This window comes from Pantherophis guttatus, chromosome 10 (assembly GCF_059756535.1).
Source record: "Pantherophis guttatus breed Tessera chromosome 10, ASM5975653v1, whole genome shotgun sequence".
Classification (NCBI taxonomy): domain Eukaryota; kingdom Metazoa; phylum Chordata; class Lepidosauria; order Squamata; family Colubridae; genus Pantherophis; species Pantherophis guttatus.
Genome location: NC_142072.1, coordinates 6,468,229 through 6,488,220, shown reverse-complemented (window position 1 = coordinate 6,488,220; position 19,992 = coordinate 6,468,229). Strand labels below are relative to the sequence as shown.

The 19,992-nt window shown below is 44.2% G+C and overlaps 2 protein-coding genes across 4 annotated transcripts in view; one reads left to right on the top strand and one right to left on the bottom strand.

Moving 5' to 3' along the window:
* The window catches only part of LOC117677623 (phospholipase A2 inhibitor and Ly6/PLAUR domain-containing protein-like), a 57,422-nt gene extending 45,348 nt beyond the window's left edge, over positions 1-12,074 (top strand). For all 3 annotated transcript variants that reach the window (XM_087876441.1, XM_087876442.1, XM_034437937.2), the window contains 4 exons: positions 2,579-2,695; positions 3,213-3,359; positions 5,885-6,055; positions 10,422-12,074. In XM_087876441.1, coding sequence (XP_087732567.1) covers positions 2,579-2,695; positions 3,213-3,359; positions 5,885-6,055; positions 10,422-10,648 — 662 coding nt within the window. In that variant the 3' untranslated portion in view covers positions 10,649-12,074. The remainder of the gene's footprint in view (positions 1-2,578; positions 2,696-3,212; positions 3,360-5,884; positions 6,056-10,421) is intronic.
* LOC117677625 (phospholipase A2 inhibitor gamma subunit A) lies at positions 12,069-19,063 on the bottom strand. The gene is made up of 5 exons (XM_034437943.3): positions 18,935-19,063; positions 17,891-18,010; positions 16,693-16,845; positions 14,135-14,275; positions 12,069-12,383 (listed from the first exon to the last, which is right to left on the bottom strand). Exons 1-5 carry the CDS (start codon positions 18,981-18,983, stop codon positions 12,238-12,240), a joined length of 609 nt encoding a protein of 202 aa, XP_034293834.2. The 5' UTR covers positions 18,984-19,063; the 3' UTR covers positions 12,069-12,237.
* Between the last annotated feature and the right edge of the window lie 929 nt (positions 19,064-19,992).

Sequence of the window (19,992 nt, the reverse complement as noted above, 5' to 3'; positions counted from 1 at the left end):
AATCTTCACAACTTTAAGATGGGTGGACTTCAACACCCAGAATTCCTCAGCCAGCATCACCTAAGATTTTGGCATTCTTTCCTGAAATCTGTTGGTTGGTTCAAAGTTACCCAGCTGACTTTCATGCCTAAAATGGGACTAGGATTTACTGTCTCCTGATGATTGGCCCAAAGCCAACCAGCCAGCTTTCCTGCCTAAGGTGGGACTAGAACTCACAGACGCCTCATGATTGGCCCAAAGCCACCCAGCTAGCTTTCATGCCTAAGGTGGGACTAGAACTCACAGTCTCCTCATGATTGGCCCAAAGCCACCCAGCTAGCTTTCATGCCTAAGGCGGGACTAGAACTCACAGTCTCCTCATGATTGGCCCAAAGCCACCCAGCTAGCTTTCATGCCTAAAGCAGGACTAGAACTCACAGTCTCCTCATGATTGGCCCAAAGCCACCCAGCTAGCTTTCATGCCTAAGGCGGGACTAGAACTCACAGTCTCCTCATGATTGGCCCAAAGCCACCCAGCTAGCTTTCATGCCTAAGGCGGGACTAGAACTCACAGTCTCCTCATGATTGGCCCAAAGCCACCCAACTGGCTTTCATGCCTAAAGCGGGACTAGAACTCACAGTCTCCTCATGATTGGCCCAAAGCCACCCAGCTAGCTTTCATGCCTAAGGCGGGACTAGAACTCACAGTCTCCTCATGATTGGCCCAAAGCCACCCAGCTAGCTTTCATGCCTAAAGCGGGACTAGAACTCACAGTCTCCTCATGATTGGCCCAAAGCCACCCAGCTAGCTTTCATGCCTAAAGCGGGACTAGAACTCACAGTCTCCTCATGATTGGCCCAAAGCCACCCAGCTAGCTTTCATGCCTAAAGCGGGACTAGAACTCACAGTCTCCTCATGATTGGCCCAAAGCCACCCAGCTAGCTTTCATGCCTAAGGCGGGACTAGAACTCACAGTCTCCTCATGATTGGCCCAAAGCCACCCAGCTAGCTTTCATGCCTAAGGCGGGACTAGAACTCACAGTCTCCTCATGATTGGCCCAAAGCCACCCAGCTAGCTTTCATGCCTAAGGCGGGACTAGAACTCACAGTCTCCTCATGATTGGCCCAAAGCCACCCAACTGGCTTTCATGCCTAAAGCGGGACTAGAACTCACAGTCTCCTCATGATTGGCCCAAAGCCACCCAGCTAGCTTTCATGCCTAAGGCGGGACTAATACTTACCATCTCCTGCTTTTCTAGCCAGGTGACTTAACCACTAGACCCAATTCCCTTTTTGCTCAACAGAGAATGAAAACCTAGAAAATGAATTAATTCAATCCCAAATCAGCTCCCATAAAGATCTAACAAGGCATTTGCACAGCCTGCTAAAGTAACTTAATCTTAACCTTTGCTGGGGGCGATTTGTGCAGATGTGTGGATGTGGTTTTGCGTGTGTGCATTGCCTGTATTGCTTAATGGCTCGTGCAAATCTTGTAATCAGGATAAGTATATTGTGGGAATCTAGAGCCATGGTGGTGCAGTGGTTAGAATGCAGTATTGCTCTCTACATGGGGCTCCCCTTGGGGTGCACCCGGAGGCTACAGTTAGTCCAGAATGCGGCCGCGCGGGGGATTATGGGAGCAACGGGGCGCTCACATATGACACCTCTCCTGCGTGAGCTGCACTGGCTTCCTGTGGTCTTCCGGGTGCGCTTCAAGGTGTTGGTGACCACCTTTAAAGCGCTCCATGGCTTAGGGCCGGGTTATTTGCGAGACCGCCTTCTGCCGCCAATAGCCTCCCACCGACCGGTTCGCTCGCACAGAGAGGGCCTCCTCAGGGTGCCGTCGGCCAGACAGTGTCGGCTGGCGACCCCCAGGGGGAGAGCCTTCTCTGTGGCAGCACCCGCCCTCTAGAATGACCTATCGAGATACGCACGATATCAGACCTCCGGACTTTTCGTCGGGCCCTGAAAACACACTATTCCATCTAGCTGGGCTGGCTTGATCCCATCCTCTCAGTTTTAATTGAACTTGGTTTTAATTGGATTGTTTTTAATATCTTGGGCCAAAATTATTTAATTGTTTTTTAAATTGTTTTTAAATTTTATATGTAATGTTTTTATCTTGGCTGTACACCGCCCTGAGTCCCGCAGGAGAAGGGCGGTATAGAAATAAAATTATAATAATAATAATAATAATTGCAGGCAAATTCTGCCCACAGCCAAGAATTCGATCCTGACCTGCTCAAGGTTGACTCAACCTTTCATCCTTCCGAGCTCAGTAAAATGAGGATCCAGATTGTTGGGGGCCATATGCTGACATTTGTAAACCACTTAGAGAGGGCTGTAAAACACTGTGAAGCGGTATATAAGTCTAAATGCTAGTGCTATTGCTAGCTTCCAACGCTCATATTTCAAGTGTGATTCCTGGGGCAACAGTCCTTGGTCCTTGCATTACATAGCATGCATTCATGGGTGTTTGGATGAAAAAAAGTCAGCAACCCTAATTTTAACGCTGTCCAATAAACACACATGCAAACACACACACAATGAAATCCGTCAAATGAATCACTCAACTCTTGCTCCCTCCTTTGTTTTTAGGTTGGTCTTTAACCTGTGAAGTTTGTAGAAAAACTAAGGACAATTGTCACGGAGTAAGACAAAATTGCTATGCTTTCTTAGATCAGTGTGCTACTTTCCAATCAATAAACCACAAAAGTAAGCAGAAAAGGTTTGGCCCTACACAACCGTCCCCGTTTCTCATGTGGCCCCCTTGGGGAAATGATTTGCCCACCCCGATGTAAAGTGCCTCTAGTTCAGTGGTGAAATCCAAATTTTTTTTACTACCGGTTCTGTGGGCGTGGCTTGGTGGGCGTGGTGTGGCTTGGTGGGCATGGCTTGGTGGGCGTGGTGTGGCTTGGTGGGCGTGGCTTGGTGGGCATGGCGGGGGAAGGATACTGCAAAATCCCCATTCCCACCCCAGTCCAGGGGAAGGATACTGCAACATCCCCAATTCCTCCCCACTCCTGGGGGAAGGATATTGCAAAATCTCCATTCCCACCGCACTCTGGGGCCAGCCAGAGGTGGTATTTGCCGGTTCTCCGAACTGCTCAAATTTTCCACTACTGGTTCTCCAGAACTTGTCAGAACCTGCTGGATTTCACCCCTGCTCTAGTTGGCCAACCCAGGACCACCATTTAGGCTGGAAACATTTCTTTCTCCTTCATCATCTCAGGTGGAAAATCTGTCACAAGAAAAGCCTGTGTCCAAGCCAACAGCTGCTATGAAAACATCACCAGTGTGGACCTGGGGGAAAAAGGGATTATCTCATCCAAGATGACCTGTTGTCGTGGCCTTGAATGCAGTAGAAATGTGCTCCCTTGTATGTATGCCGTTCTCTACTGAACTGCTGAAAGGACTTGTATTGTAAGCAAGAGATATGCCAGAGTTTGTTGCAGCACACACAATCGAGACACCATTAAATGAACTTCAGCAGGATTCAAATTACATAAGAAACTTCTTTACATACAATATCATATAGGAGAATTCAGCATACAGTATCAGGAACACAGAAGCAATATTCATAGAAGCAAGTCATTATAGTGTAGAGCAGTGTTTCTCAACCTTGGAAGCTTGAAGATGGGTGGACTTCAACTCCTAGAATCCCCCAGCCAGCGCTGCTGGCTGGGGGATTCTGGGAGTTGAAGTCCACCCATCTTCAAGCTACCAAGGTTGAGAAACACTGGTGTAGATAGATACAGAGCAGTGGTTGTATACAGCCGGTTCTATCCGGTTTGAGCGAATTGGTAGCGGTTCTATCCGGTTCGAGTCCCGTTTTTGACGCTCTGCGCGTGCACGGAATGTTCTCCGCATGCGTGCTCATATTTGCGAACCAGTAGCGAAGGTAATTCAATACCACCCCTGAGACAGAGGCTAATATATTGTACAGAAGCACCAAAGTTACAGAGGCCAAACCAACTCTTATATACAGTTCAGCAAGTCTAAGCCACGCCCAGACTCCAAACGGTCTCTTCTGGCCCCATGCAAACAAGTACTATGTTTCAGTTTCCAAACAGTCCCCATTGGTTGACCTGTTAACCATGTCTATTCCAGCTATGAATATTCATACTCTGACAAGATAGGTGCTTCCTCAAGAGTCCCCATCACGGACAGTGCAGGTAGTCCTCGACTTATGACCACAATTGAGCCCTACATTTCTGTTACTAAGACGGCGAGACAGGCTGTTTAGTGAGTTTTGCCCCGTTTTACAGCCTTTCTTGCCACAGCTGTTAAGCGAATCGCTGCAGTTTTTAAGCTAGTCACCCGGCTGTTAAGTGAATCGGGCTTCCTCCATTGGCTTTGCTCGTCAGAAGGTCGCAAAAGGGGATCACCGTCATAAATATGAGCCAGTTGCCAAGCGGCTGAATTTTGATGATAGTGACCATGGGGATGTTACAATGGCCGTAAATATGAAAAATGGCCATACATCATTTTTTTTTTCAGTGCCATTGTAACTTTGAAGGTCACTAAATGAGCTGTTATAAGTTGCGGACTATCTCTTCTATTTTTTTTTAAAGAAAAGAATTCAAGACAGAGAAATTGTGGTTCACAAATGGAGTTTAGGTTTCCCAGGCAGGTAAGCAAATGTATTAGCACTGTTCAGGAGACGCTGTGGGCATACATAAACTTCCAAGTGGCCCCAACGATTCTCAGAAAGAGCGCTAATGACCAGATGACTGCAAGGAATATAAATCTTTCCATTCGCCACCATTCACTCAGCACTGATGAAGCTTCTTGGATGAGAAGCAAAAGGTCTTCAAGGACAAACAAACAAAGTCCAGTTGCCTCATTAGACACACCCATTATTAAGATACATGAGACAAATTCCTTGTGTATCTAATCACACTGGGCCAGATAAAGTATTCCATTCAATTCCATTCGATTGTTCATGGTTGAAAATCCCCTTTGCAGTCCGTGGCCCCACATTGCCCTTCCAAAGAAGATTTTAGGCCAAAATAAGGTATGAACCAGTGGTGAAATTCTAATTTTTTTACTACTGGTTTTGTGGGCGTGGCTTGGTGGGCATGGTGTGGCTTGGTGGGTGTGGCAGGGGAAGGATACTGCAAAATGTCCATTCTCACCCCACTCCAGGGGAAGGATATTGCAAAATTATAGCCAGCAACGATATCCCATCGCCCGGTTCGCGCCCATAGAGAGGGCCTACTCAGGGTGCCGTCGGCTAGACAGTGGCGGCTGGCGGCCCTCAGGGGTAGAGCCTTCTCAGTCGATGCGCCCACCCTCTGGAATCAATTCCCCTTGGAGCTCCAATTAGCACCTGACCTTCGCACCTTCCGCCGTGAATTAAAAACTTGGCTTTTCAAATCCCTCAACCTGGACTGATGATGGGGTTTTAAGGGTTAATTTTAAATTTTTTAGATTTTTAGTCTTTGTTTTATATTGTGGCTTGTGTTTTATTGTTGTGAGCCACCCTGAGTCCATTGTGAGATAGGGCGGCATATAAGCTGAAATAAATAATGAATGAATGAATGAATGAATGAATGAATGAATGAATGAATGAATGAATGAAGTAGAACCCACCCCTGAGTCAGAGGTGGCATTTGCCGGTTCTCCAAACTACTCAAAATTTCCGCTACCGGTTCTCTAGAACCTGCTAGATTTCACCCCTAGTATGAACTATTAGGAAAAGTGGATATCGTGTTTCCCAACTGGGGCGACTTTAAGATGGATAGGATTCTCCTCCTCGATTTCCCTGGCCAGCGTAGATTCTGAGCAGTTGAAATCTGTATTGTTAGTTGCTCTGGTTTGGCTCAACACACATGCATGATTTCCTCCTGTGGCTGCAAATCAGGCATGATGATGTCATTTTTTATTTATTTTTTAATGCAGTTCCCGCTGTAAACACAACACCGAACGGGAAGAAATGCAAAACCTGTTTTGCTAAAGAACTTTCCTACTGCCTTTGGGAAGACAAGATTTCATGCAAAGGAGATCACACTTACTGCCTTGATCTAGCCGGAGAATCTGACTGGGGTGGATATGGCACTTTGGAAACGCATGGTAACGAATCTCTCTTCTTTTTCTTTTTTCTTTTTCCTGACTTTCCCTTTCTCTCTCTCTCTCTCTCTCTCCCACAGACCTACCTAGCCAATGCAGGATGAGCCAACTCGCCAAGGCCAACTTACCACGGGACAATTTAATTTTTTTTTTAACATAAATAAAACATTATTTTAACTTTTGTCATGCACATTTCATTCTGTCCCTCCTCTATTCCACTTTCTTTAATATTAGTGTAACTCTCGTGAGTTGTCCTGTGGCAAGTTTGGCTCTGGAGGTTGGCTGTGAGCAGGGGTGGGCTTCAAAAATTTTAGCAAGGGGTTCTCTGCCCAGTTGCTGGGTGGGCGTGGCCATGGTGGGCGTGGCCTAGTTGGCCTCCTGCACCACAGCAGTGGGGGGGGGGCATTTTTAATAATAATAATAATAATAATAATTTTATTTCTATACCGCCCTTCTCCCGAAGGACTCTGGGCGGTGTACAGCCTATTTAAAAACACAGACAAAACAATGATATAAAATTTAAAATAATTAAATAAGTGGCTCAAATTTAAAACCCCAATAAATTTAAATACCCCAATTTAAAACTATTGTTGTGATAGTCCGGCCTGGCGGAACAACAGGGTCTTCAATGCGCAGCGAAACACCCGGAGGTCGGAGATCTTACGAATTTCTGGGGGCAGTTCATTCCACAGGGCTGGGGCTCCCACAGAGAAGGCCCTCCCCCTGGGCGCCGCCCGCCGACATAACTTGGCCGATGGCACCCTGAGGAGGCCCTCTCTGTGGGAACGAACTGGTCGGTGGGAGGCTATTGGTGGCAGAAGACGGTCTCGGAGGTACCCGGGTCCTATGCCATGGAGCGCTTTAAAGGTGGTAACCAACCAATTTTTGCCCTCCCCGGGCTCCGGAAGCTTTACTCAAGCCTCCAGGAGGGCGAAAACAGCCTCCCCGGGTTCTGGAGGACAGAAACAGGCCCATTTCTGGCCTTTCTGAACTTCCAGTAGGCCCGTTTTTCACCCTCCCGAGCCTCCGCATCTAAAATGGGCCCCGTGGGGATTCCTGGGAAGGGCGGGGCAGAGTGGGTGAGGCCAGCCAGGAGTGGTATGTGGGGGTTCTCTGAACTGCACAGAATCTTAGCTAGAGGTTCTCTTGAACCCCTGCGAACCTCCAGCAGCCCCACCCCTGGCTGTGGCAAATTGTCATAGCTAATGCCATATTTTTGCAAGATCAGGGGACACCTGTGCGATCCCAGACAAATATGGGGTTGGGTCAAGGAGTGGCCAACAGGTGCCATGGGCACACTTCCCTATGCCTGAAAGTACACTTTGTGCCTCTGAAGGCAGCCACAGCATTCTCAAGTCTTTCAATGATCAAAAGTTAATTATTTGGGGTGATAGGTAGTCCCCTACCTATGACTGGTCACTTAGCGAACTTTGGAAAGTACTGTTCTGTCCCCGTACCACACACCCCCCCCCCCACACACACAGACGGCCTGGAGTTAATAAGCCACACGACAAAACTCTTCGAAGATAAAGCTGGCAGCAACCCAGTGGCTAGCTGCCAATTCAGACTTTACTCACACAAAACAAAGATTAGACTGCAAGCATTCCGATCAAACAGGCAGAGTTTCAACAATACAAGGATTAATCCAAATGCAGTCCGAAAAAGCAGGCAAAGTCCAGTAACGCAGAGATCATGGATTATTTCCAGTTTTTGCTCATCACAAACTGAACCGGCCACCACATCCACATTTATATCCTGTGGGGTGTGGTCCAGTGACTCAGCTAATCTCTGGCACGCCTTCCCCTCTGCTGCGCATGCTTCTCCCTGCGCCTCTGCCGAGGGTCCAGCCAGCACTTATCTTCTTCGTCGCTGTCCACCTGTGGCTGCGGGGACGTGCTTGGCTCTGAGCCTATCTTTTGGCCTTCGGTGTCCTCCGGAGGCATTGCCAGAGAGGAGGGTCCTGGAGAGGGAGGCCTTTCCAACTCCTCTCCCTCACTCTCAGAGTCTGCATCTGTCGATAGCCCAGGCTCAGGCAACGGAGCCACAACAAGTACAATGGACTTCCTGAGGGCTTCTTACACCCAGGTTCCTATATTCTGGCAGCTGCTCTCCACCACCCCCCCATGGTCATGTGACCACATGTTGAGCACTCGGCAACCAGCTTGCATTTACAGCTGTTTGCACCATCCTGCAGTCCCGTGACCACATTTTACGACGTTTTGGCTGAAAACCAACATTTATATCCAGACTGCGGGACGCTGCAGAACTGAAGAAGCTTCATTGAATGAGAAGCAAAACCTCTTCAAGAAACAAACAACCAAACAGAAGAAAATCCAGTTGCCTTTTGAAAAGCAGCTTTGGGACAACAAATCTGGATGACTGAGAATCACCATAGACATCACTCACAGTCTCCCACTCTGCAGCCTGGTGCCTTAGCCAGTAGATCAAACTGGCTCTCAATAATAATAATAGTAATAGTAGTAGTAATAATAATAATAATAATAATAATAATAATAATAATAATAATAATGCTAAGATCATTCACTGGAAATTGTGCCAGAAGTTTGGATTTGAGTACAGCAAAAACCACTGGGAACATCAGGTTGAGAAAGTTTTAGAGAATGAGAAACTCAAGATCTTGTGGGACTTTAGGATTCAGACTGACAGGCACTTGGTCCACAACACACCTGACATAACAATAGTTGAAAAGAAAAAAGTATGGTTCATTGACATTGCAATACCTGGTGACGCACGAATTGAAAATAAGCAGCAAGAAAAAATCACAAAGTACCGGGACTTGCAAATTGAAGTTGAGCGACTGTGGAAAAAGAAATCGTGTGTTGTCCCAATTGTAATTGGAGCCCTCGGAGCAATACCCAAAGGGCTACCCCGCTATTTAGAAATTCTAAATTTGCCAGACTTGAACATTTTGACTCTACAAAAAACCACCTTACTCGGAACAGCTTACATCCTCCGACGATACCTTAACAGTTCCTAGGTCCTTGGTTAGGACTGGAGCTGCTGAGCTATTAACCAGCCTCAAAGGCTGTGAATCTCACTAAAGATTAAATAATAATAATAATAATAATAATAATAATAATAATAATAATATTGGTCCACAACACACCTGACATAACAATAGTTGAAAAGAAAAAAGTATGGTTCATTGACATTGCAATACCTGGTGATGCACGAATTGAAGATAAGCAGCAAGAAAAAATCACAAAGTACCGGGACTTGCAAATTGAAGTTGAGCGACTGTGGAAAAAGAAATCGTGTGTTGTCCCGATTGTAATTGGAGCCCTCGGAGCAATACCCAAAGGGCTACCCCGCTATTTAGAAATTCTAAATTTGCCGGACTTGAACATTTTGACTCTACAAAAAACCACCTTACTCGGAATAGCTTACATCCTCCGACGATACCTTAGCAGTTCCTAGGTCCTTGGTTAGGACTCGAGCTGCTGAGCTATTAACCAGCCTCAAAGGCTGTGAATCTCACTAAAGATTAAATAATAATAATAATAATAATAATAATAATAATAATAATAATAATATTGGTCCACAACACACCTGACATAACAATAGTTGAAAAGAAAAAAGTATGGTTCATTGACATTGCAATACCTGGTGATGCACGAATTGAAGATAAGCAGCAAGAAAAAATCACAAAGTACCGGGACTTGCAAATTGAAGTTGAGCGACTGTGGAAAAAGAAATCGTGTGTTGTCCCAATTGTAATTGGAGCCCTCGGAGCAATACCCAAAGGGCTACCCCGCTATTTAGAAATTCTAAATTTGCCAGACTTGAACATTTTGACTCTACAAAAAACCACCTTACTCGGAACAGCTTACATCCTCCGACGATACCTTAACAGTTCCTAGGTCCTTGGTTAGGACTGGAGCTGCTGAGCTATTAACCAGCCTCAAAGGCTGTGAATCTCACTAAAGATTAACCAATAAATAATAATAATAATAATAATAATAATAATAATAATAATAACAACAACAACAACAACAATAACAACAACAACAATAACAACAGCAGCAGCAGCAACAACAACAACTACTGGCGCACCACTTGAACACCAAAGGCATTGACAAATTTGCCATCAGTCAATTGCAGAAGGCGGCTTTACATGGAACAGCTGCCATCCTGTGACGATATCTGTAACACTGTCAAGCATCCAGATTTCCTATCCCAGGTCCTTGGTAAAGATCTGATAGGTAGACAAAAATGCCAAACCCAGTCTGAACATCTGACTGAGTGTGTGGTTAATGATGATGATGATGATGATGATGATGATGATGATGATGATGATGATGATGTAAAGGTCACTTTTGAAGGTCACTTTTTGCAATTGTCTCCACAGATAATGTCTTCAGCTTGGTAGACTTTGCCATGAAGGGCTGCGTCAATCCCGCCTTCTGTGAGCAGTTTCATGAGGGATCTGTCTACTTTGCCACACTCTTTCTAATGGGTGAAGGAAGCTGCAAGCCAGCCACTGAAAAAGCCACGATTGTCACAGCAGCATCCCACAGAGTTGGCTTCTTCTTCCAAGTGTTTGCTGGATTCTTACTTGTGGAGATCTATGCTTGATGACTTGCCTTTGGCACCTGAATACTGCCTGAGACTTTTCTCCTGGACAGCCTCTTCATCAGCCCTTTAGGCCTTAGGCAGGTCGTAGCCTTGACAGAATATGAAGAACCCAGGTCATCTCAATTATATAAGGGGTGGTTACTTTTGCATCTTGGTGGCCTTCCAGAAGGAGCAAAGCAAGGCCCCTGAAGGCTACTATACTGTAAAGCATTGATTAAGGGAAATGGACGTTGACACATGATGGATGAAGGGAGTAGGCTGCATGGTGTAGAGCAGTATTTTTCAATCTTACCAATTTTAAGATAGGCAGATTTCAACTTCTAGAATTCGTCAGCCAGCATGGCTGGCTGAGGAATTCTGAGAGCTGAAGTCCATCCATCTTAAAATGGCTAAGGTTGAGAAATACAAGCTCAGAAAGTTAGGTAGATACTGTGTTGGCCTGTTCTCAGAAAATGGTGGTTCTGAAGAATGGAGGGACTTGAACATGGTTTCATGCTAAAGAATGGGGCCCCGAGTGTATGACAGAACCTGTTTCCTAGTTATGTTGATGGCTGTTTTTATTATTTTTCTTTTGGCTTGTTGTATTCTGTGGTTTACTTGTCTATCTTTATGTACATTTTACTTATTTTAATGTTATGGGTTCCCTAGGTCATATAGGCTATATAAATGAATAAATCTTTGGAAAAAATCAACATCCTCTCTGGGTCGTTGGGAGCTGGGAGATCCTGTTTCATCACTGCTGGAAGTGTGAGAAGTGTGTACAGGTGTGGTGACCAAGTTGATGGGTGTCTTTTATTGTATAAAGATTAATGGTTTCCTCCAGACATTGCTGGAGTTGGAGAGCAGCCATCCCAACTGAGAGGAGGGATCAAATGAGGAATTAGCCTGGACTCATTACATAAACACAAGAGGGCAAGGTGTCCCCGCCCTTGACTCTTTTTGAGCCTTATCTAGTCTTTCCCAGGTAAATCTGCCAGTCTGGGAAGATTCCTGTACAATAGGCATAGAACAATAAAGTAGCTAGTTTGAAATCTACACATGGGAGTCTTGATATTCATACCTGAGACCAAGTTCTTCATTGAGTGGTGTGATATGGATGGCTGTAACATTCTTTCGCTTGTTGGGCAATTCTGGGAGTTGAAGTTCGTCCAGCTCCAACTAGTCAACTTTGAGAAACACTGTTTTAACAGGATTCTGGGAATTGAAATCTATATATCTTCAAGTAGCCAAGGTTCAGAAACACTGGTCTACAGGTAAGGAGGCTATAAATCCATCAAATAAATAAAATAATTGAAATTAATGGGCTTTTTTTATATCAAAGATTAGCTTTCATATAACCATTCCAACCACACCACTTTCTCCGGGAAGAAAGCCAAAACTAAAACTAAAACAAAATAAAAAAATAAAGACAAATGGGCAATTCCAACTCAGCCTCTTGGCTTCTTTTATTTTATTTTACTTTTTTAATTTCTTAGAATTAGTTGGCAGGAAGAATCAGAAGTTAAAAATGTAAGTTTTCCATTCAGAGCCATTCCCATGGTTCTACTGGATGAAACTGCTGACCTTCAGATTCCAAAATGGTGACGGTATTATTCAGAAGGTGTAATTTTGGCGGCGTCTCTACATTCAACTTTTATCAGATCATTTCTACGTTCTTCGTGCGTTCTATTGCTCAATTTCAGGTCTGGACAGGAAGAAACGCATCCTTTGATATTATAAGCGATGTCTCCAGGAACTGCAGAAATAACCAACAAGATACAGGTCAGAAAAACAGAACAACAGAGTCGGAAAGGACCTTGGAGGTCTTCTAGCCGAATCCCCTGCTCAAGAAGGAGATCCTATTACCATTTCATACAAAATGGTTGTCCAATCTCTTCTTAAAAAGCTCCAGTGAAGGCAAGCTGTTCCACTAATTAATTGTTCTCACCGTCAAGAAGTCTCTTCTTATTTCTAGGTTCTCAGCCAGCGGTGGGATTAAAATAATTTAACAACTGGTTCTCTGCCCTAATGACCGGCTCGTGGGCGTGGCCAGGGGTGTGTGACAGGCAGCATTCAGCCTCCTGCACCCTCCTGGGTGCAAAAATGGGCTGAGGGGGGCTGTGCCACGCCCCCTTTTGAGCCTAGGAGGCCTCCCTGAAGCCCCCTGGGAGCAAAAACAGGCCGCGAGGAGGTAGTGCTGCTGCACCCCCATGCCCCATTTTGTGCCTAGTAGGCCTCCCTGTACTTACCTGGGAGCCAAAATGGGGCATGTGGGACTCCTGGAAGGGTCGGGGAGGAGTGGGGAGGGGCCAGCCAGCAATTTGACTACTGGTTCGCCCGAACCGGCCCGAACCAGCTAAATCCCACCATTTTTCTCAGCCTTGGTAACTTGACAACTCAGAATTCCTCAGCCAGCCATGTTGGCTGGGGAATTCTAAGAGTTAAAATCCAGATATGTTCAAGCTGTGAAGCTTGAGAAAGATTGACTTAGGACAGAGGTCTGAGGAATTCTGGGAGTTGACTAGTCTTAAAGTTGCCAAGCTTGGAGACGTGTGACTTAGGGAGTTACATCAGCATCCTTCACTTCGTTCAAGATATTATGCCACCTCGGCCCTCCTCCCTGCCCATTTATCACATTAAACATATTATGTGAACACAAGTTCCCACCTTGGCTTCATACTTTTATAGCCACCTTGTAAAGAGACAAAATCATTACACAAATATATAACACCCAGTGATGGAATTTTAGACTTTGGACCCAGCAAGTGTTGTCTTTGCACCTTAGAAAAGTATCTTTGCACTTGTTAAAATATTGACAGGACAGTTTCAATCTTCAATCCACCTATCTAACAGCACTATTATTTCTCTTGCTACCAAAGATTGCAAAATGAACTGGGCCAGTGGTGAAATCTAAAATTTGTTACTACCGGTTCTGTGGGCGTGGCTTAGTGGGGGGGGGTAGTGGTAATGTGACTGGGGGGGCATGGCCACTTTTTTTTTTTTACTTTTAAAACCATTTTTTACATGTAAAACCATGTTAAAAAAATGCTTTCAAAAGGCTCTGACGATCCCAGCTGAGTTGCCTGATCGTCAGAGGGTTTTGTTAAACATAAGTTTTTTTTCTTTTAAATGGCTCTGACGATCCCAGCTGAGTTGCCTGAGATCGTCAGAGCTCGGATCGTCAGAGCTTGGCTCGTCAGAGGCATTTAAAAGAAAAAAAGCCTCTGATGATCGCCCGGCTCAGCTGGGCATGGGGGGTGGGGGCAGGGATTTTTGCTACTGGTTCTCCGAACTGCCCGCCGTCATCGCTACCTACTCGCCCGAGCCGGTCCGAACTGGGAGCATTTCACCCCTGAACTGGGCTCTATTTGGGAGCCCATTTCTATTTTGCAGCGTAGTGGGGGAGGCTCTGAGTTTCCCCCTGTATGTACCCCTCCACAGTTGGCATCATCCCTTGCCTGACTGCTGCAGCAGACAGTAAAATATATATATATGTATAAGAATTACATCTTTCTTTTCTGTATCCCACAATGTTAATGCATTTGGTTTCATCTCCTTTGCAAGCAGCTTCAGATTCACTGCTGTCCTCTGAGAATAGACCAAGAACGCCAGGACAGACGTATCCATTTGGATGGGAGAGGGGCAGTCCTGCAAAATAAAACATCAACATCAACAACAACAACAAAAAAGGAAGTGAAAGATTAGCAAAAAGATCATCCATGCCAAAAGTCTGTGAATTTTGTGGAGTCTACTGCCTCCTTTTTCAAAATTGCATGCATTTACGGTGCTTTGTAAACTTTGAAATGATATTACCAAAACATTAACGAAATACAATTTCCACCCCCTTCACCTTCCTGCTCGTGTCTTAAAGGTGCTTTTATTTATTTATTTACTTATTTACTTATTTATTCATTCATTCATTCATTCATTCATTCATTCATTTTTTCTTTCTTTCATTCAATTTGTATGCCGCCTCTCTCTGAAGACTCAGGGCAGCTTTTTTCAAAAGGCAACTGGACTTTGTTCTTCCTTGAAGATGTTTCCCTTCTCATCCAAGAAGCTTCTTCGGTTCTGAAAAAAGAACTGAAGAAGCTTCTTGGATGAGAAGTGAAACGTCTTCAAGGAAAAACAAAGTCCAGTTGCCTTTTGAAAAAAGCACCTTTGGGACAACCATGACCTGGATGACTGAGAATCTCCATAGACATGCCTTCTGATGGTCGTCTGGACCTTAGCACTCTTTCTGATATTTGTTGAGGCCACTTGGAGGTTTATCTGTGCCCTCAGAGTTACCTGAATAGTGCAAATGAGTGTGGAACCTTCTTAGAACTGCCGTGGACTACGTTGTAAACAGGAGATAGGTGGTTCAACACTCATTTGCACTATTCAGATGATCCTGAGGGCATATATAAACTTCCAAGTGGCCTCAGAGACTCTCAGAGAGAGCACTAACGACCAGATGACTGCAAGAAATATAAATCCTTCCATTCACCACCATTCACTCAGAACTGAAGAAGCTTCTTGGATGAGAAGCGAAACGTCTTCAAGGAAAAACAAAGGAAGTCCAGTTGCCTTTTGAAAAAAGCATCTTTCGGACAACCATGACCTTAGATGACCGAGAATCTCCATAGACATTTCTGCTCATGGATTAGCAAGAAAAAGACAGTACTATACCTGCCTACTAGGAATGGCTGGAGTTGGGACTTGGGAAGAGCCGAATTACTTAGTTCAGTCCTATCCAGTACACATAACCAGGCTCAAATTATCCTATTTCAGACACATTTTGTGAAGACTCACAAAATTTTTTTGGAGAAGGCTGTAATGCTGGGAAAGGTGGAAGGAAAGAGAAGATGGCCAGCAGCCGGACGGTTAGACTAAGCTACGGTAGCAATGGGTTCCCCATTGGAACAGCTGAAGGATCAGGTGTGGGACAGATCCTTGAGGAGAAAATCTGTGAGGTCACACTAGGAGTCAGGAAGGATATAATGCCACGTAATCAATCCATCAAATGTTGAACCTCCCAGGAAGAGATGCAAACTTGTGCAAACAGAAGGTTTAAAATGAACTGGAAATGACCTTATCAAACTCAAGGAAGGAAGTCTTTTGTGCTGCCTCAACTTTGCTCCAGTATTTTTAGTTCCTAAAAGTGTGGGGGGGGGGAGTTTACATCTCTGCCCTCCCACTCAAATTGGATTTTAAAAAAAAATACCCGTAAAAGATTATCAGCAAGGACTAAATCAGCGTGTATTGTTAGATGGTGAGGGGAGGAAGTTTGACCCGGCAGGAAGAAAATCCAGTCACACACACACACAAACCTCGTATGACCCTCTGAAACAAGGAGAGTGTTGGGTCCTAGAACCGGGAGCATTTCACCCCTGACTTTACCCCATTCCTAAGAGGTCTGTAAGGGGTGTGCATAAACGCACCAACGTCCCTGCCCTACTGTCGCCTTTTATTCGTATCCATTTCATGTATTCATAATCATGTTTATACTTATATCTGTTATCTTACGTCTTTGACAAATAACAAATAATAATAAAATAATAATTATTATTTTTTTGCTTTAATTTATATGCCGCCCTTCTCCGGAGACTCAGGGTGGCTTACAATGCGTTAAGCAATAGCCTTCATACTTTTGTATATTTTATACAAAGTCAGCTTATTGCCCCCACAATCTGGGTCCTCATTTCACCTACCTTTGAAAGGATGGAAGGCTGAGTCAACCTTGATAATATTATTATATAATATTATATAATAATATTATATAATAATAATAATAATAATAATAATAATAATAATAATAATAATAATAATAAAAATTTTAACCTGAGACCCATGTGGGAAGCTGAACCAGTAAATCAATGTCAATAGATTGACAAATTGGATTTTTTAAAAAAAAATACCCGTAAAAGATTATCAGCAAGGACTAAATCAGCAGTCTATTGTTAGATGGGGAGGGGAGGAAGTTTGACCGGGCAGGAAGAAAATCTGGTCACACATACACAAACCCTGTATGACCCTCTGAAACAAGAAGAGTGTTGGGTCCTAGACCTTCTGAGCAAACATACCAGGAAATGGGCGGCCTTCACACTTTTCTTCATCACAACAATGGATTCTTCCTCTCAGATAGGTCTCATGTCCAACATTGACATCAAAGTGCTGAAGTTTGCAGAGGCTGGATGAGAAGCAGTTCTTATGAACGGATCGGATGGAAAGTGGTGCTGTGCGGAGGAGGAAAAACAAGGGAGAAGAAGTTAACTTGGTGGATTTGTGGAGTTTTGAAAACCTCCCGCCCAAGGCTGTGATCACTTGAACCATGACAGTGGATAAAAGCTTTAAGGAGGGGCAATTCTGAAACATCCCGAACAACCTGTGTGAGGGCCTTACAATGCTCCCTTTAGTGACTGCTCAAAGTTCAAACAACACTGAATAAAATGACTTGTTGTTATAGAAACCGCTAGTTTATACTACTATGTAAAAGTAAAGGTTGAGGTTTGATGTTATTATTTTATTCTACTGCACCAAACGAAGTCGGAAGCCAACATCTTTTCTTTCTTTTTCCTCTTTTTCCCCACACTTTTCCCTTCCCTATCTTTCTTACTATTTTCTGTGTTTTTTTTGGTATTTTTGTATCCTATACAGGTAGACCTGACTTACGGCCAGTTTAGAATAGAAAATAAAATAAAACATTCACAATGCAGGCTAAAGGAAAACTGTTCTATGATGTACTGAAGAAGCCTCTACAGAATAAGAGAGTTGGAAGGGACCTTGGAGGTCTTCTAGTCCAACCCCCTACTCAAGCAGGAAACCCTATACCACTTCAGATAAAGGGTTGTCCAATCTCTTCTTAAAAACCTCCAGTGTTGGAGCATTTACAACTTCTGGAGGCAACTCATTCCACTGATTAATTGTTCTAGCTGTCAGGAAATTTTCTCCTTAGTTCTAGGTTGCTTCTCTCCTTGATTAGTTTCCACCCATTGCTTCTTGTCCTGCCGTCAGGTGCTCTGGAGCATAGGTTGACCCCCTCTTTGGGGCAGCCCCTCAAATATCAGAAGGCTGCTATCTTATCATCCCTAGCCCTTCTTTTCATTAGATTAGACATACCCAATTCTAGCAACTATTCTTTATATGCATGGATGAGGACTGTGCATGATGTCTCCAGCTCAGACCATATGTTGAGAAAATTATTCCTCCAGGAAAGGAGACCTTAGAAAAGATTCTCCTTTGATTGGAAGGAAACGAAGGGAGCGGTCACTGTGGTTTTACCTAACGAAATCTCCAGCAACACCTTGCCGCATTGATCTTCTGGAGAGTGACACTCCTCTACGTGACCATAGCCACAATCAGTTCCCACGTTGTGACACATTTCACATGAGCGAAAGCTTCCTGAAAAGGAGAAAAGAAAGAAAAGAGCGTGCCTGATTAATTCTATTATCTTAGTTATGCCTTCCCCCGGTGCTTCCTTATTTTGAAATGTCAGGGTTGAGGAATCCAATTCCTGAAGAGTTACGTTTGGTGGAGGGAAAGGAAAGTCATTCAGCAAACCAAGAAATGCTCAAAAGAGCAGGGAGAAGGGCTGGGCATTTCAGGAGAGTTGATATGGGGACAAGGGCTGCGTTTCACAAGGGCAGTAAGGTGACTGCTTTCCATTCAGAAGATCGCAGGTTCAGCAATATCTTTGCAGGTGGTGGTGGTAGGAAAGACCCTTATAGAATGGGGGTCACCCAGAGAGGAGAAGAGAAGAGAAGAGAAGAGAAGAGAAGAGAAGAGAAGAGAAGAGAAGAGAAGAGAAGAGAAGAGAAGAGAAGAGAAGAGAAGAGAAGAGAAGAGTTGGAAGGGATCTTGGAGGTCTTCTAGTCCAACCCCCTGCTTAGGCAGGAAACCCTACACCACTTCAGACAAATGGTTATCCAACATCTGCTTAAAAACCTCCAGTGTTGGAGCATTCATAACTTCTGGAGACAAGTTGTTCCACTGATTAATTGTTCTAACTGTCAGGAAATTTCTCCTTAGTTCTAGGTTGCTTCTCTCCTTGATTACTTTCCACCCATTGCTTCTTGTCCTGCCCTCGGGCGCTTTGGAGAATACCTTGACTCCCTTTTCTTTGTGGCAGCCCCTGAGATATTGGAACCCTGCTATTATGTCACCCCCGAGTCCTTCTTTTTACTAGACTACAGATACCCAGTTCCAGCAACCGTTCTTTATATGTTTTAGCCTCCAGTTCCCCTAATCATCTTCGTTGCTCTCCTCTGCAAAAGAGACCTTAAGTCTGCTAAAAGTCATGATGACGTCACATGATGATCTCCTTACCTCTGGCTACAAAAATGAAAAGAAGACAGATGATCTGTAGAGATTTCATGGCTCAAGATGAAGATCAGAGCTGGATAGGATACGTTGACCTCAGTGAAGTTCTGGGCTCTGCTGAAACCAGAGACTCTTCGCAACATGAAGCAGACACAAGTTTAAAAATGGGAAACCCCTCCCATAATTTAGGGCCAGCCCGCTAATCCAAAAGCAAACACGACGTTGGCTTGATCCAAAAACCATTTCAACTTAGGTGACCATCTAGAAAATTTGCAATGCTGAGAACATAGCTTTGAAAACACTTCTATTCTTTACTGTCATTGGCTCAAGCCATGGAATTTTACCTTTTTATCCCCACTCTAAGCAAAGTCCAATAACAGCCATCAAGTCAAACTATCAAGTAGCTGCTCAGGCCTGGAACCAGATAAAGATAACCAGTTAAAGATAAACCAGGTTGAGGTCAGTAACCAAAGAGGCACCATCATTAGTCAAACAGTCCCAGCCTCAAGACAACATTAGCAAAGACTCGGAGGGATGAATCACCCCCAGGCTCAGGACCTAGACAAGGATAACCTTGATTTTATTTATTCATTTACCAAATTTCTACACTGCCCATTTCACTCTGTGTTTTTTTCCCAAACAACATCATGAAATCATATTAAAAGCAAATTGAAGACAGCATTGAAAACAAGATTCAAATTTACAAATTACAAGTAAAAAGAAAAAAAAATCAGAGTTAACAAAGATAAATGTTTAGCAAGTTATAGGGACTGGCCTCAAACCATCAGCCATCTCCAGGGTGGAATGGGAAAACTCTCCACGAGTTGGAGAGAACCAACCTAGAACTAAGGAGACATTTCCTAACAATTAGAACAATTAATCAGTGGAATGGCTTTTATTTATTTATTTATTAGTCCAATTTATATGCCGCCCTTCTCCGTAGACTCAGGGCGGCTTACAATGCATTATAGCAACAGCCTGCATACTTTTTTGTATATACCTGCTTATTAGGGCTTTCGGGCCCCCCAAGCCCTAAGGAGCCTGGAATAGCTCAACAGGCAGAG

Bases quoted from the DNA above. Each gene is read 5' to 3' on its own strand.
- LOC117677625 (XM_034437943.3), bottom strand. From the start codon at position 18,983: ATGAAATCTCTACAGATCATCTGTCTTCTTTTCATTTTTGTAGCCAGA. The intron at 18,011-18,934 runs GTAAGGAGATCA...TCTCCTTTTCAG, and splicing joins TTTCATTTTTGTAGCCAGAG to GAAGCTTTCGCTCATGTGAA. The intron at 12,384-14,134 runs GTAATTCTTATA...TTATTTCTGCAG, and splicing joins GGGATACAGAAAAGAAAGAT to TTCCTGGAGACATCGCTTAT.